Source organism: Mauremys mutica, chromosome 8 (assembly GCF_020497125.1).
Source record: "Mauremys mutica isolate MM-2020 ecotype Southern chromosome 8, ASM2049712v1, whole genome shotgun sequence".
Taxonomy (NCBI): Eukaryota; Metazoa; Chordata; order Testudines; family Geoemydidae; genus Mauremys; species Mauremys mutica.
Window position 1 is genome coordinate 44,835,292 of NC_059079.1, and position 15,650 is coordinate 44,850,941.

The 15,650-nt window shown below is 42.2% G+C and overlaps 1 protein-coding gene across 2 annotated transcripts in view; it reads left to right on the forward strand.

The window, feature by feature from the left end:
- Positions 1-5,488: 5,488 nt before the first annotated feature.
- The window catches only part of DENND1B (DENN domain containing 1B), a 268,816-nt gene continuing 258,654 nt past the window's right edge, over positions 5,489-15,650 (forward strand). For both annotated transcript variants that reach the window (XM_045028045.1, XM_045028046.1), the window contains exons 1-2: positions 5,489-5,687; positions 9,578-9,642. In XM_045028045.1, the coding sequence (XP_044883980.1) occupies positions 5,671-5,687; positions 9,578-9,642 (82 nt within the window). In that variant the 5' untranslated portion in view covers positions 5,489-5,670. The remainder of the gene's footprint in view (positions 5,688-9,577; positions 9,643-15,650) is intronic.

Below are 15,650 nucleotides of genomic sequence, written 5' to 3' on the forward strand. Positions count from 1 at the left end.
CTCTATATTTGTAAAATGAAAACTCCCTGTGTAGAGCTGAGAAACAGGTTTGTGTTGTGCAGCTAATTTCCATATATAACTTCCACCAGTAAACAGTCCCTTTATGTACTGACACCTTAATGAAAGACTAATTCACACTGAACCATCCCCTAAAAACTGTAGTTACAAAGCTAGTGCTGTATTTTGGTTAGACATAGCAAGACAATTTCCACAATGATTTGCAAGTCCTAAGCACATCCTTATTTTAACACAGATCAGTTCCTAATTTTATGAGCTTTTGGCTTCACCACAGCAAGGACACTTTAGTGAACAATAATCTCAAGAATTTCACACTGCTGTTAGTAAAAATTGTTCTCTTGCTGACTGAATAAAGCTTTTCTCAAAATTGACAAAGAAATCTTTGCTTCATCATAGTTTTACTGACAACCAGATTAGTCCGGTAAACTTAAAATGCAGAATACATTTCTGGGCTTTGCTATCATTTTAGAAATATGATTCCTCAATCTAAACAGAAAAACTGAATTCATCCAGCATCACTGGATTCAACCTGTTAATAGTCTTTTGTTTACAAATGACTTGGATGAATACCTCCATTCAGACTATGCACAAAGTAAATTACTACCAACACGAAGAAGGGATTCATAAGCTGTCCCCTATGTTTTAAAAGGAAATTAGTATTACAAAAAAAAATGTCTAGACTGAAAAGTTTTTCCTAATAATCACTGCATATGGGCAGGAGCAGTGCATGCTTTCACACTATTGCTGTCAATGTCTCTCAAACCTTACACGGAGGGAATATCTCAGGTGCGGAGTCAACGGGGAGTTTCTCTGCTCATTCTTTGATTTCTTAGAGTGTGCTAACAAAGATGGCAGTTGAGATATGGACATATGTAATAAGGACTGGACTATAATCACCAATCCATTTCATGCATCTGACGAAGTGGGTATTCACCCACAAAAGCTTATGCTCCAATACTTCTGTTAGTCTATAATGTGCCACAGGACTCTTTGTTGCTTTTTACAGATCCTTTTTACAGAGGCTACCCCTCTGATACTCAGTCTATTTCAAATACTCCACTGAACAATCAACAGCTAGTAAGAACTGGTGGTAGCTACTGAGCTGGGCTGGATTCAAAGCCTGATAGGTAAAAGGTTCTTTATTTCACTATCAGTTCCTTGAGCTGCCATGTTTGTGAAAAGCAGAAATTCTTCACAATGCTTTTCTACTATTCCCAACTTGTTTTGTACATGACAGTACAATTAAATATAGAAATTGGAAAGCATGGGGAATGCATTTTTTGTCTTTCATTTAAAAAATGAAATTAATTGCAAAACATTAGTGTAATGTTAAAATGGCCCAGTTTAAAAATTAAGGCAGGATATGCCCCCTGAAGGCTTATACAATATAATTTACCTAGGCATGTCACACATCTTCTGAAACTTATGGTGCACATCTAACAAACTAATACATTAAGGGCCAGATTGTAAACCTATTGCTCTCATTGATAATTCACAGCGGATTTTACAATTGGGCCCTAAATTACCCATTTAGAAGAAAAATAAGGCTTGAAAAATACTCCTTAAAAATACTAAGTTCCAAGTTAATATTGCTGTAAATATTTTAACATTTCAATTTCCTGTCCTTTAAAACTGTGCAATCTGAATATGACATTAATGTAAATTCTTCTGATCTCCCCAATTAATTTTACAATTTTAAGTTTAGAACAAACAGGATTTAATATGGAATGCAGACCTGCTTAAACTTATGTTCTCAGAATCAAAACAATGGATAGTCACCAGATTTATATAGAAAATATTTTGCTTTTAAATTGACACTTTTGTAGATATTCAGAGAAGACACTATGGCGCTCACTATATTAGCTAAAGTGTGACATATACTCTAATGATATCCAACAGTTACCCACACACTAAACATCACGTAAATGATAAAAATGTCCATATTGAACTGATGTATCAAAATACTTAGCACTCACTAATGAAATGATAAATTGTAGGTGAATATATCAGCTGACCTGCTTAAGTGGAGCTGGTTTTCTAGCCCAGTTGGTAGGGCACATTGATTAGAAAGCCTGGAAATCTTCATTCCTACCTTAGTACTGACCTCTCCCTGGGAGTTCACTCGTTAATATGGATGCCTACCTGCTTATTTACAGAGGTGTGTGCATGTTTGTGCAGAATACAGTTGTCATGTGGCACATGCATGGTTTTCAGACACAGCATTATCAAATGAATAGTGACAGCTAAGTTTGTTGCATTCCTGAGCATTAATGATAGCACAGTGCAATTTATGTGTAAGACTTTTATTGAGCCAAACACACACTCTCACAAGATGTCTTTGTTACTCACATTTGTCCCTAAACCAAAAGTTAATTTTTTTACCATTAAAGGAAATAATCCACATAATTGGATACATAATATTAAAAAATGAGGTGGGAAAGGGGTAAGACCATGCACAGAGCCATTGTAAAGATGAAGAACAGTTTACCCAATTAAGCACACTCTGAGGACAGCTGACAGTGAATGGAATGATTTGAAGTACTTTAGACATTTATTTACTGATGTCTGGCTAGTGATCTTCATAGCATTCTAGAAATGTATCTATATTGAATCAGTGACTGAGTCTTTACCTTTCTTCTCTAAAGGCCAAATCTTTTAAGGGTTAAGATTGGTTTAGGGGATGGGCCATTAAGGATCTATTTTTTAATATTATCTTGAGGTAAATATCATAGGCTGGGCACCCTAATTAGGAAATTCATTTTTGTGTTCTTGTTTTGGAGAATTTTGAATAGGAACTGTCATATTGTAATTGTACTGCATTTACAGCTTGGAATAGTGACAGGGAAATTGAAATAAATGCTAGTCTCAGTGAAATCAATAGCAAAACTTCCAATGAGACTAGCATTTAGCCCTAAGAGATGACCGAAAGTCTGTAATGTCTCATAAGATATAGTTTTAGATTAAGTGACTAGTACTGTGCACATATTCCATATTTTGAGCACCTGCACAGCCTACTGCTTATTTTGTGAACTTGGAAGACTTCTCCCATTCAATCCCCAAAGAGAGGTCCAGTTTAGGTAGTTGGTCAGTTAAGGGTAGCAGGTTTCAGTGCTCCTCTTAGGAGCCTCAATTATCACTAAATCAATTCATTTATTTTTCATTTCAACAAAAGATGGTCTGGGTTTATAGAGATCCTGAACTCCCCACAGCTCCCATTGACTTCAGTGGGAGTGGGAGTTGCATATGCTCAGTGCTTCTGAAACTACGCCCACAAATTAATGCATCATCAAGTTGGAGAAAGAAAGCACTCAAAAGTCAAGAAAATCCAAAAGCTAATGTTTCTGCTTCAACATCAAATTGGTTTTGTTGCACATTCTATATGTTTTATTATTAATTTATATACCATACGGTGAATAGGATGTGCAACATGGCCAAGTTAATGTTGCAGCAGGAAAACTGTTGTTTATCATTTCCTGACTTCTTTGAGTGTTTGATTCTTCAACTTCAGTAACATACTAGTGCTGTTTTATGTGTTTAATAGATCATTGGCTTGAGTGTATTCCACTCACCAAGTGCTGATATTATGATTAATTTCAGAGAGAGCAGTGAAGGGCATTTTTTATTTGGCCCAGTATTGTAAAATTTCTGCTTTTTGCATTTTTCATTGTGATTATATTATGAAGTGAAGGAAATTTGGTATAGGTGGGAATTTGGCCGCACAGACCACCCAAGGTGAATGGGACTTGGTGCATTTTTAGGGCCAGCTTCTGTTTTTATCCCATTCCAAACTCAATGGGACTACTACAGTCCATAAAATTATTTGTGTATAAGTGTTTGCAGAATTGGTGATTTACTCTTGTAGTTTCTTCCCTTGGCTATAAATAAAATAGGCTAAAATAAAATTCTTGATTTTAAAATCTTAAAACCATTACTTTTTCCACTATAGAGCTAACATATACACAGTGGTGATAAAACTATTAGGTAAAAGTGTCTAAATATATTAAATAGAAACATCTGATGTGCATCTGTGATGGTATGAAGTGGAGATGACATGACTGTTGCCAAAGTAACCGCACTATTAGCAAACAGAATAGACCAAATTCATCTCTGGCATAAGATCTCCTCTGGAAGCAAATGCAAGTTGCACATGTTTATGGAAGGGCTATATATAGCCCAACAAAAGACTCTGATTCAAATTCTGTTTTCACCTACATGCTTGCTGCTCCATCCGAAGTCAAAGGAATCTGTCCCTTAGAAACTAGGAAGGCCCTAATTTTGAAAATACACAGGAATAACTTTGTGAATAGCTGCATTGAGTTCAATGGGACTACTGGCATGTATACTTGTTTGCAGGATTAGGTTCAAGTGTATGCTGCTTCTCTTGTCCTTTTCCTCTGGGGGCCCTTCCTGGTGTGAAGGCCTTTATCCTGAAAGCTGAACCATGTGAGCGGACCTCTGGATCCGCTTGCAGGATCTGGACCTTCCTAAACTGTAAAGACCAAATACTGCAAGACGTGTGCTGTGAAGAATTGCATTGACCCCAGACTCTTATCAAAGTCAATGGGAATATTTGCAGTGAGTAAAGGAAGGCATATATTGGAGCCTACAGGATGAGTCTTTGGTTTAGGGAGCCAGCTTTCTGGTTGGGAGACAGTAGAGCAGCCACCTGTGCTTCACTCTGGATTAATGAAAAAGTCCCCCTTTCTAGGGGGATGAAGGATTTTGCAATGTGCTTTAGTAATGAGATATTTTGAATATCTGACCCAACATTTTATTTCCCTTTCCCTCTTCATTTGGGGTGTGTGTAAATTGGAACTTCATTCCTTTAAACCTGTAACAACCTGAGAACCCAGCTTGAAGGGTTTGGGGAGATAAAGTGGAAAACAAAACAAAACAAAACAACCTTAGCTCTGCCTGTCTTTCTAAATGAAACGCCTGATGGAGGAACAGTGCAAAGTGGCGGTTTTGGGTTGTTTATTCCCTTCCCCAATCTAGGGAAGCGTTAATTATAATGAAAGGAGAAGTTCAGGCGCCTCTCGGGGCGTTTAGAGGAAACGTGCAGGGCTGTGCTGGACGGGAACTGTACAACCCCCACGGGGGACACAACTAGCCCGAGCTTTTGGAGCAGCCCCGTGGGTCAGGCAGTGGAGCCGGGCCCCTGCCCTGTCCCTGCGAGCGCATTCAGCGCTGGGTTGGGGCTGGGGTTGGGCCGGGGCCGGGCCCGGAGGGCAAAGGCTGCTGCAGCAGGCCCGGGGGCCGGTGCGCGGAGCGGGCAGCCGACACCCCGCGCGTGTCCCCGGGGAGTTCAGTTCAGTCCCGTCCCCCGCGGCAGGGCCACCCCCGGAGCCACCCCCTGCCCGGCGCAGGTGCCACTGCCACCGGCGGCTGCTCCGGCCACCGCCGAGCTTCCTGCTTCCCAGAAGGTGCCGGCGCCGCCGCGGCAACAGGAACTGAGGCTGGGAGGAGGCGGTGCCGCCGCTCCCCGCCGCGCTCACGGCTCGAGCCGGGGGAGCGGAGCAGCCATGGGCCACCGCCAGCAGCCGCTGTAACCTCCCCGTCCCCCGGGGCCGGCGCGTCCCTCCTTTCCCTGCCGGCCGGGCGAGGTGTTTCCCCGCGGGGCGCGGACCGGCGGCCGGGGCCCGAGATGTGACCATGGACAGCAGGATCAAGTGAGTGGCGGCGGGGCGGAGGGGGCGGCCGAGGCGGCTCGGGGGGCTGCGCTGGAGGGAGAGGGGAGGAGGGACTAGGCCTCAAAGCCTCCCCCAGCCTGGCGGGGTGTGGGGCAGGGGCCTGGCTCTGCGCTGGGCACGCACAGGGGGCGGCTGAGCAGAGCCCCGGGGCACGACAGGAGCGGGACTGCACCGGGCTGTCATGGGAGCCCACGCGGCAAAATCCTCCTCCCCGCAGGTGTGACACTGGCAGCCTCAGAGTGAACAGCTGGCGGCTCCCCACCCGATTCTCCATCCCCCAGTGGAGACGCCCAGCCATGAATCCTGCAGCCCGCCCCACAGGGAGAGCTTGTCAGCCCCCCACCTGTCCCTCCCCCAAAGAAACCCCTCTCTGCCCTAGCACCCTCTATTCCCAGCGAGAGACTGGAACACACACTTGGTCTCTGTCAAAATGACCCCCCCTTCAGTCATCAACGACTGTTGTAACGTGCACCTTAAAGTGAGCCCCACTTGCTGAATCCTTCATCTTCAGAGGATGAGATAAAGGTACACAGGGCTTTATAATAATCTTCATCCCAGTGAAAGAGTCTGCCCCACAAGTGGAAGAATTGACAGGCCATTGTTTCTGTCTCTGGGAGCATACACATAACTCGTCTTCCTAGAAGACAGTGCCAGCCTAAGGTTTGGTACCTACGAAACTTCTCAGAAGAATGTCCAGGATGACTTGTTTGGGTGTTAGGTGGATTACAAAAACAATACTGAACAAACTTTTGCACTTTACTTTTTGCCTATTTACTGTCTCTTTGTATCTATTGCCAATAAATGGTGATTTTTTTTAAATATTCCAGCTATTTTACTTTACTCTCATATTTGTGAAAGTTACAGACGAATGAGTCTTGGTTTTGAGAAACAGCTACAAAAATAGAGTGTAAAACTAGTAACATCAAAACAGAGGTTGTTTATAAACATTCTTCTAAGGAATCTAACATCATCTTTCTATTTGATTATTCAAGAAAATTAATATTTTTTCAAGAAGTTAAGAGAATAATTCTACTTCGAGAGAATTTTAGTGTAACCCAGATGTGTTGACAAAGTAACTTTTTGTAAAGTTAATTTTTTGTGATGGTTTGAAGCTACTTGCCCATTGTGAGTAGTCCCATTGACTTCCTTAATTCAGTAGTTGATGAGAGGTTAAATCTGTATTTTGTAAACTGACAGTAATCTATGTTTATGATGAATCTGCTATTTAATAGTTACAATAGAAATGAAAGCCAGTCTGACATATATCACACTAGTTTGACATATTTCTTGACACTTCTAAGTATAAGTAACACCTTCTATGTGGGAGGTGAAGAGTAAACCTAGAACTTTTCTGTGGAAGCAGACTTTGTGGTGGTGTACTGAGGGAAGAAACACATTTTCACATGCTGTCTTATTGATTGTAAATTCAGTTAAGAAGTTGGGCTCTGAAGTCCTAATCCTGTATTTGAGACACATTTTTAATGGAAATGAATGTGTTAAATCCAGCATTCTGATTTTCCACTCCTTCTTTAAGGAAGGGGGAAAATGAGCCAAAAGAGCAAACACACACCTAGGTTTAAATTTCATTTAACCCTTTCATGGTAGAGGGATTCCACTCTTCTCACTACAGGCTGGGTTCTTACAGCTCAGTTTTGCCCTCATTTAAATGAGTGCAACTCTAATTAGATTCATTCTGGTCTTGCTAGCTGCGGGAAGAAACAATGGATCATGTTCTTTTCTGTTACACTCCTGTAAATCTCAAGTAGTCTGGATTTACACTGGTGTAACTGAGAGCAAAACTTAGACAAAAAAAAAAGGTGCAGAACTAGCTCATTCAGGATCCTCCTTTAAGATTTTCCAATTGAATAATTTAAAAAGTGATGCAGGGAAGGAATATGATGTGGAAAGATATGTGATTGTTGCTCAAAAATTTGATATCAGTCTTAATATAAATGCATATTGTCAATACTTGGTGACAAAATAAATGATAGAAAACACATTAAGTAACTGGTGACCTCTGAAAGTTTCCCTCTAGTCCAGAGGTGGGCAAATTATGACCCGTGGGCCACATCCGGCCTGCGGGACCCTCTTGCCCGGCCCCTGAGCTCCTGGTCTGGGAGGCTAGCCCCCTGCAGCCTCAGCTCACTGCGCTGCTGGTGCAGTGCTCTCGGTGGTGGGGCTGCGAGCTTCTGGGGCAGAGCAGCTGCAGAGTCCGGCCTGACCCGGTGTTCTGTGCTGCATGGTGGCATGGCTGGCTCCAGCACAGCTCCAGCATGGCTGTAGCACCACCAGTGCTCCAGGCAGCGCGGTAAGGGGGCAGGGGAGTTCGGGGTGATGGTGGTCAGGGATCGGAGTTGTGGCTAGGAGGTGGGGCGGTCAGAGGGTGTGGAACAGGGGTTGAATGGGGGCAGGGGTCCCGGGGGTGGGCAGTCAGGAAGGAGAGGGAGTGTTGGATGGGGGAGCAGGGGGAAGTCAGAGAACAGGGAGAGGGGTGTGTGTGTGGATGGGGCAGGGGTCCCGGGTGGGCCGTCAGGGAACAGGGTGGGTTGGATGGGACAGGAGTTGGGGGGGGGCAATCAGTGAGCGAGAAGCGGGGGTGCGGGTTGGATAGGGGTCAGGGCCGGGCCATGCCTGGCTGTTTGGGGAGGCAAAAATTTGCCCGCCTTTGCTCCAGTCCAAAATCCCTCTAAAACTTTTTTTTTAAAAACTTGTATCGAACTGTCAGTCTGTGATATGCTTTATATGCATCATTTTAGAAACCTGAGGCCCAGTCTTGAATTCCTTACTTGTGAAAAACTGCTGACTTCTATATTATGTGGTTACTTAGATAAATAATTGATATGGTGGAGGTTATAATATTTGCTTTTAATATAAATGGCAGATTGCTCATCAGAATGAGAATTTAAATAACTCAGAATGGTAAAAATAAATTAAGGGTTACTTCTGAACCCAACATCATAAATCAAGAAATTACTGAAATGTAGGAGTTTATTCACAGACAGAGAATGTTGTATAGTAATGGTACTCACTTGTGGCTGTTCTGTGCAAATAATTATTTAAATTTAGGCTAGGGTTGGGTAATGAGCTATCAGCCAACAAATGCAAATGTAATTCATAATTACGGGATTAATATTCCCAGTGGTTGAATTGTTGTGTACAGGATTCAATCCTTAAACATGCCAGTGGCAGTAACTTCTGAAGGAGATGGAAGGGGACTGTCAAGTTTCAATTGGTGACCAAATATATTAAAAAGATAAATGTGCCAATGGCTCAGTTTGCAGGAATTAAGATGGAAGCTTAATCCTGGGTCACTCTCTTCATACCTTAAAAACAGAAGTGGTTCAAACTGGTGAAGTGGAAAAGACTATCAGTGAGGCCCAATCTACATACTGGTTTCTAACTAATAGATAATAAAGAAACTAGCAGCATTTTTTCCATCTGTAAAGTTCAGTTTTGTAAAGCAAACTCAGCAAGTTTAAAATTGTATTTACTTCAACACGACTATTTAAGATGGGGTAATGACATAATGAAAGGACTGAAGAGCTCTCAAACATATAGGACTACAATTTATCAGTGTAATCACAGAATTTTTATTGTTTTAACAATCATCTAATTATTCTCAATTCTTGCTTCTGTTGCCTATTCTTTTTTGAAAAGTGTGTGAATATATTACAGGATGTGAAGGAAAATATGACTTCTGAAATCTTACAAAAATCCAAATAATTGAGATTCTCTAATTTTATCGTGTCAAATGGAGTGGAAAGGATATAACATTATGGACACTGTAGAGAAGGCTTGATAATCTAGATCAGTCTATGTGGTTTATGACATATGTATGACTAATCAATTTACTTATTTTTTATTTCCAGGCAAAATCCAGAAAGTACATTTGATTTGGTACTCAAGGTAAAATGCCAGGCTTCTGAAAATGAAGGTAATGTACTCCAACTGTTGGCATTTATTTATAGAAACTAGGGATGGAAAAGACCCTATTAGATTATTTAGTCCACACACCCTCTATTTTGTCACCTCATGCTCTGAAGTGTTGATAGTTTGGAATTCTGTTAGTGCTCATTGCTATTATCCTAATTCATTTTTTTCAGTTATTAATATTCTGATGATAGACGGGCAAACATTTGCAGCAGTTTATTGTTGATATGGTGGTTTGTGTTACATACTTATACCATTTTAATTCCTATAATCTTTCAGTCCATAAAATGTAGATTTAATAAGTCATTTCATTTCATTTAGTGGTATGTCTCAGAACTGGGACTCGAGTACTTTGATTTCTCCGTTTGTCTCTTTGGAGCTTATCTCTTAACAATCATTGCTGAAGGAGGAGAAAAAAAAACCTACGTAGCAGAAAATAACTTTTACTGTAGCAATTTTGGAATAGTGCAAATGGCATTGTGAGCTGACTTGAATTGGTGTTAGCAATTAGTTTCACACTCCTACAAGCACTCTGGTGAAAGAGATATGGTGCTGCACGAGTACTAACAAGATCACAATTCTAGTCAGTTATCTGAGCAAGTCTTTTGGTTGCAATTTGCGTGTAGGAAAACATGTGACTTCTCAGGTTGAAGTTAAAGTGCTGACTAGAATTTCTAATGAGGGACTCAACAAGAATAATGGCATATAACTAGTTTTACATCTTCTAGTACATCAACGTGTCCCCTTGACTTTATCCCCTATTGATTTTTCTTGCTTCCCATATTTTCCCTCATTCACTTATTCTCCATCACATCCTCTGCTTTCAAGCACACCACTGTATTCCCTGACTTGCATCCGAAGAAGTGGGTATTCACCCACGAAAGCTCATGCTGCAAAACGTCTGTTAGTCTATAAGGTGCCACAGGATTCTTTGCTGCTTTCCCTATTCTAATAATTTTCCTTAACCCTTCCAGCCTCTCCAACTGCCAGTGTATATTCTTCCTCCCATTCATACCCAGGCTTTTTGAATTTATTGTCTGTTGCCAATGCTGCAGCTCCTCTAGGCTGACTTCCTCCTGGATCCTCTCTGCATGGTAGTTTCCACCCATTTCACTCTTATGTAATTGCCTTCATTGAGGCAGGATATTATATCCTGTTCCTGGTCAAGTTCTTGGGTGACTTCTTTATTTTTATCTTCCTTGACTGATCAGCCTCCTTCACACAGTTGGCTACGCTCCCTCCTTGACTTGCTCTCAGTGTTTTTTTGGTTCTCTGTGGGTTTGGCTTTCCTTGCTCTCTTAATTCCTCCTGTTAGCAATTCCAATAGATGCAACTTTCTGATCATCTCCTGTTCTCCTCCTCTTTCTCTATACTCTCTCCCTTGGTAACCCTCTGTCCATTCTCATATTCTGAATGATAATGAGACCCTGATATATCTCTCCACACCTGATCTGTCTCCCATGGCCTGTCTTTGCTTTGTGACTGTCTATCTGACATCTTTTTTTGGATGGCCAGCCACATTTCAACTCATCTTTGCCTTCACCGAGGCTTGCAACTTTCATGTCATATTCAGGTTCTTTCTCCCCAAGATATAGTCTGACAATTAATCTGTCTGGTGCTTCCTCTCTGGTATCTTTAAAATCTGTCCCTTCTCTATTCCTACTGCCAGAACCTTGATCCATGCTCTTGTCATCTCTTGCTTTGATTACTACAGCATCTTCATTTCTGACCATGATTCTCATGTCATATCCTTCAAGTCTGTCCAGTGTGCTGTTACCAGAAATGTTTGCCTCACCTACAGCTCTGTGATATCTGCCTGGTCAAATCCTACATTGGTGTTCACTCTCCTTCTGCATCACATTCAAACTCCTTATACTCACCTTCAGGACTACAAGGCTTGGCTTCTGCTTACACCTCAACACTAGTTTCTTGGCACTTCCCCAGCTCTCACTGTATGTGCTATTTCAGTTCATCTTAACGCTCCTTTGATTGTCTTCTGCTACAAGAGACTGTGCCTTTTCTCATGAGCCCCTTATGTATGGAGTATACTCCTGGCCCTGTGTGCCAGGCTGTTTTGCTCTTCTCATGTTCTCAAAGCACTCCTTAAAACATATTTTGGTTACTCTCCTATTCCTGTCCTCACTCCAAAATCTTCACACATTAACATGTATTTTTTAAAAGGAAGCAACTGGATGGGTACTTACCAAGTATATACAGGCAAGTCTCATCTTACGCGGGGGTTCCGTTCCGCGGTTAGCGCGCAAAGCGAAAACCGCATATAGTAAAAATTACATTGAGTTGAATGGCGGGCGGAATTGCCCGCACTACAGAAACAGTATTTAAATTGTTATTTTTCTCTTTTTTTTCTTTTGTTTTTGCCGACTGCGTAAAGCTGAAATCGCGCATGTTAAATCCGCGTAAGATGAGACAGACCTGCATTTTGATTTCTATTCCATATAGGTTCATATATCACCCTCATAACCATAGAATATGAGCATTTGACAAGTGGTGCATTAAGCAACATGATTAACATCTGTGTGGTTCAGTCTCCCTCTCATCCTGTCCCCAGGGGGAGAATTGTGTGTCCAATGTAGTGGGGGCTTTTTGGTAGGTTTGGTAGGTGTGATGGTCCATTGTTCATGAGGGAGTTCATTTCACAGTCTCAGAGCAGCCCCTAAGAAAGCTTGGTACTATGCACAGATGAGCTTTACCCGGATGGTCCAAAGTTTTGTTGTACCTGTTATGGTGGTCTTTTAGATATGCTTGGCCCAGGCCCTTGATGCCTGGAAGCGAAAGACAGAGGCTTTGAATTTGACTCACTATTTTATGGGGAAACTTTTGTAGAGAGCAGAGAACAGGTTTGTTGTGCTCACTGTAGTCTGTGTGGTGAGGTGAGGATGTGCTACAATGTTCTGTATGAGCTGGAATTTCCTATGTGGTGAAGGCTTCATGCCCAGCTATATTGTATTGCTGTAGTCCAGATAGGAGATGAAAAAGATATGAATAAATGAGGTCCGGTCACCATCCACTATGATGGGATGGAGTCTTCTAGACAGTTACAGATGTTGGAAAGCATCACATGTGGATGATGCTATGTGAGTGCTTAGCATCAGTGAGCAATCCAGGAACCACCCCAAACTCCCATCTGAACTGATGAATTCTGAGGTGTGCACCTTCCACCAAAGAAGATTGCACCTTGGGTGCAGACTCTTCAGAGCCCTTTCCCCTGCCCACCTCTGTCTTGCATGGGTTGAACTTCAGCCAGCTGTGTTTAATCCATGAGCGGCGTCCAGTGCTTGTATGAGATGTTTTATGTTGAGTGCTATGGTCATATATGGTGATGTACAGGTACAGCTGTGTCATCTATGTATTGCTGGCATGCAAGTCTCTATTTTTTTACCAGTTCGCCTAGTGGCTGCATGTTTATCTTGAATAGGACTGGAGAGAGAATTGAGCCTTCTGAAACATCACAAGTGAAAGGTCTAGTGGCTGAGGTGCAGATCCCATCACCATTCTTAGGGTGTCACTTGTATATTATAATTATCATCTTTCCATACTCTGGGCATCACATTAGATTGTCTCTTGAATTAAGTCTAATTTAGATCACAAATGCCTCGGGGCAGGGACCTGTCATTGTGTTTGCCTGTGGCACTGAGAGTACAATAGTAGTGTGTCAAATAAATACATCTGAGTATTAAGACTGAATTTATTTAAGGAATTATCATACATGTAACAAGAAATGAATGTGTAATTTCTCTAACACAGCTTTAAAAACTGAGTAAAGGTTTGTTTTACTAAATAGGGAGCTTTCCAGGTCAGTTTATGATAAGGCTAACAAATTTGACAGTTACACTGTATTGGAAGACTTGCCTTTAAACAGATTTTCATGCTATGATAATGTTTTGAATATATCATATATCAAAACAACGTCCATTCACCGTTTCTTTGGTCATGCCCCTTTCTTTCCCATGAAAGAGAACTGAGTTTAAATAGGGACTTTCTCTCTCGCATCCCATCTGCTTCTTGTAGTTGATCCTGCAGTGAAGTCAGGGTTGAATCTGACATCACTGTCATCAGTGTTGCTGTGGAACTATCACAAGCACAGAATTATGATCTCCATGCATGAGTGAGCAGCAGGAGAAGTTGAGTTAGGAGGGAGAAAGACCTTAATGTGACCCACAGATCTTTAAGGTTTTCATTTCAAGTTTGTTCTAGAGTGAGCGCCTCTTTTTTAGGTTTTTCTGCATTTTGTTTAACCACCCTTTGTTAGTTGTGCTACTGTTCAAACAAACAAGTAAAAACTAACACAGCCCTGCTGTGTCTGACTGTAAATAAGCTAGTATTTTTAAATAGGATGCTGCGCACCTGTACAAGTTTGTTTATGATGTGATACACCGTAATTCACACTTAAAATTAGCACTTTCCAAAGATGAGTTTTGACAGCTGAACATTTTAAATAACCCCTAAAATATAACATATCTTTTTTGAAAACAGGCCTGACAACCTTGAAAGTGTTTTTTTCAATCATAGCTGAGCAAATACACAAAAAATGTCATGGGATTTAAATAAGCTGTGAGGTTGGCTTTGAGGAGTAGTTGAATGATTAAAATTATTGCTTCTGTAGCCAAGAGTAAAATCCAATAAATAAATAAAATCCAAATGCATGCTATTTTAATTAACTGAAAACTTAATTCAGTGAATACAGTAGAACCTCAGAGTTACGAACTGACCAGTCAACCACACACCTCATTTGGAACCGGAAGTATGCAATCAGGCAGCAGAAGAGATGCGCCCCCCCCCAACCCCAACCCCCCCCCCCAAAAGCATATACAGTACAATACTGTGTTAAATGTAAAAAATAAAAAATAAAGGGAAAGCAGCATTTTTCTTCTGCATAGTAAAGTTTCAAAGCTGAATTAAGTCAATGTCAGTTGTAAACTTTTGAAAGAACCATCACAATGTTTTGTTAAGAGTTACTGACAACCTCCATTCTTGAGGTGTTCGAAACTCTGAGAGTCTACTGTACAATTGAGAAACTCAAAATAACAGTATTGGATTTACGATGGACCTTTGTTTCAACCTTCATCATTTCATTGTCAGGAAATACTTCTAGTATTTCTTTTATTAGGGGGACAATGTATTTACTGATGATATAAGAATACAGACACAGAAAAAAGGCCTTAGCCAAGTTGGAGTATATTGAATGTTACACTTTCAGCAGGGCTAACACTCTTGCTTTTGCCCAATAACTAAGAAAAGCGATAAAGGACTTAACAGTATATACCGGTAATTGCATTTGACAGTAAATGTTGAATTTATCTCAATCTGATAAATTTTAGTAGCTCATCCACAGGTAAAAGCTCTGTTAAATCTTGGTCTGCCTAGCCAATGGGAAAAGTTTGATGCCCTTATAATGTGGTCAAAACTGTGTTATCATCAACTAGGGCAGGGGTGGGCAAATTTTTTGGCCCGAGGGCCACATTGGGGTTTGGAAACTATATGGAGGGCCGGGTAGGGAAGGCTGTGCCTCCCCAAACAGCCTGGCCCCCGCCCCCCATCCGCCCTCTCCCACTTCCCGCTCCCTGACTGCCCCCCTCAGAACTCCTGACTCATCCACCCCCCCTGCTCCTTGTTCCCTAACTGCCACCTCCCGGGATCCCCCACCCGTAACTGCCCCCCAAGACCCCACCCCCTATCCACACCCCTGCCCCCTAACAGGCCCCTTGGGTCTCCCATGCTTATCCAACCCTCCCCGTCCCCTGACCGCCTCTCCGAACCTCCGCCCTATCCAACCGCTCCCTGTCCCCTGGAGCCCCTTGCCCCTTATCCAACCCCCTGTTCCCCTTACCATGCCACTCAGAGCATCATGTCTGGCTGCCACGCCGCCCGGCCAGAGCCAACACACTGCCGCACGGCCCTGCAGGAGCACGCCGCCCCGCCGCCCACAGCACTGCCTGTGCGGCGGCATAACTGTGGAGGAGGGGGGACAGCAGGGGAGGGGATGGGGGCTAG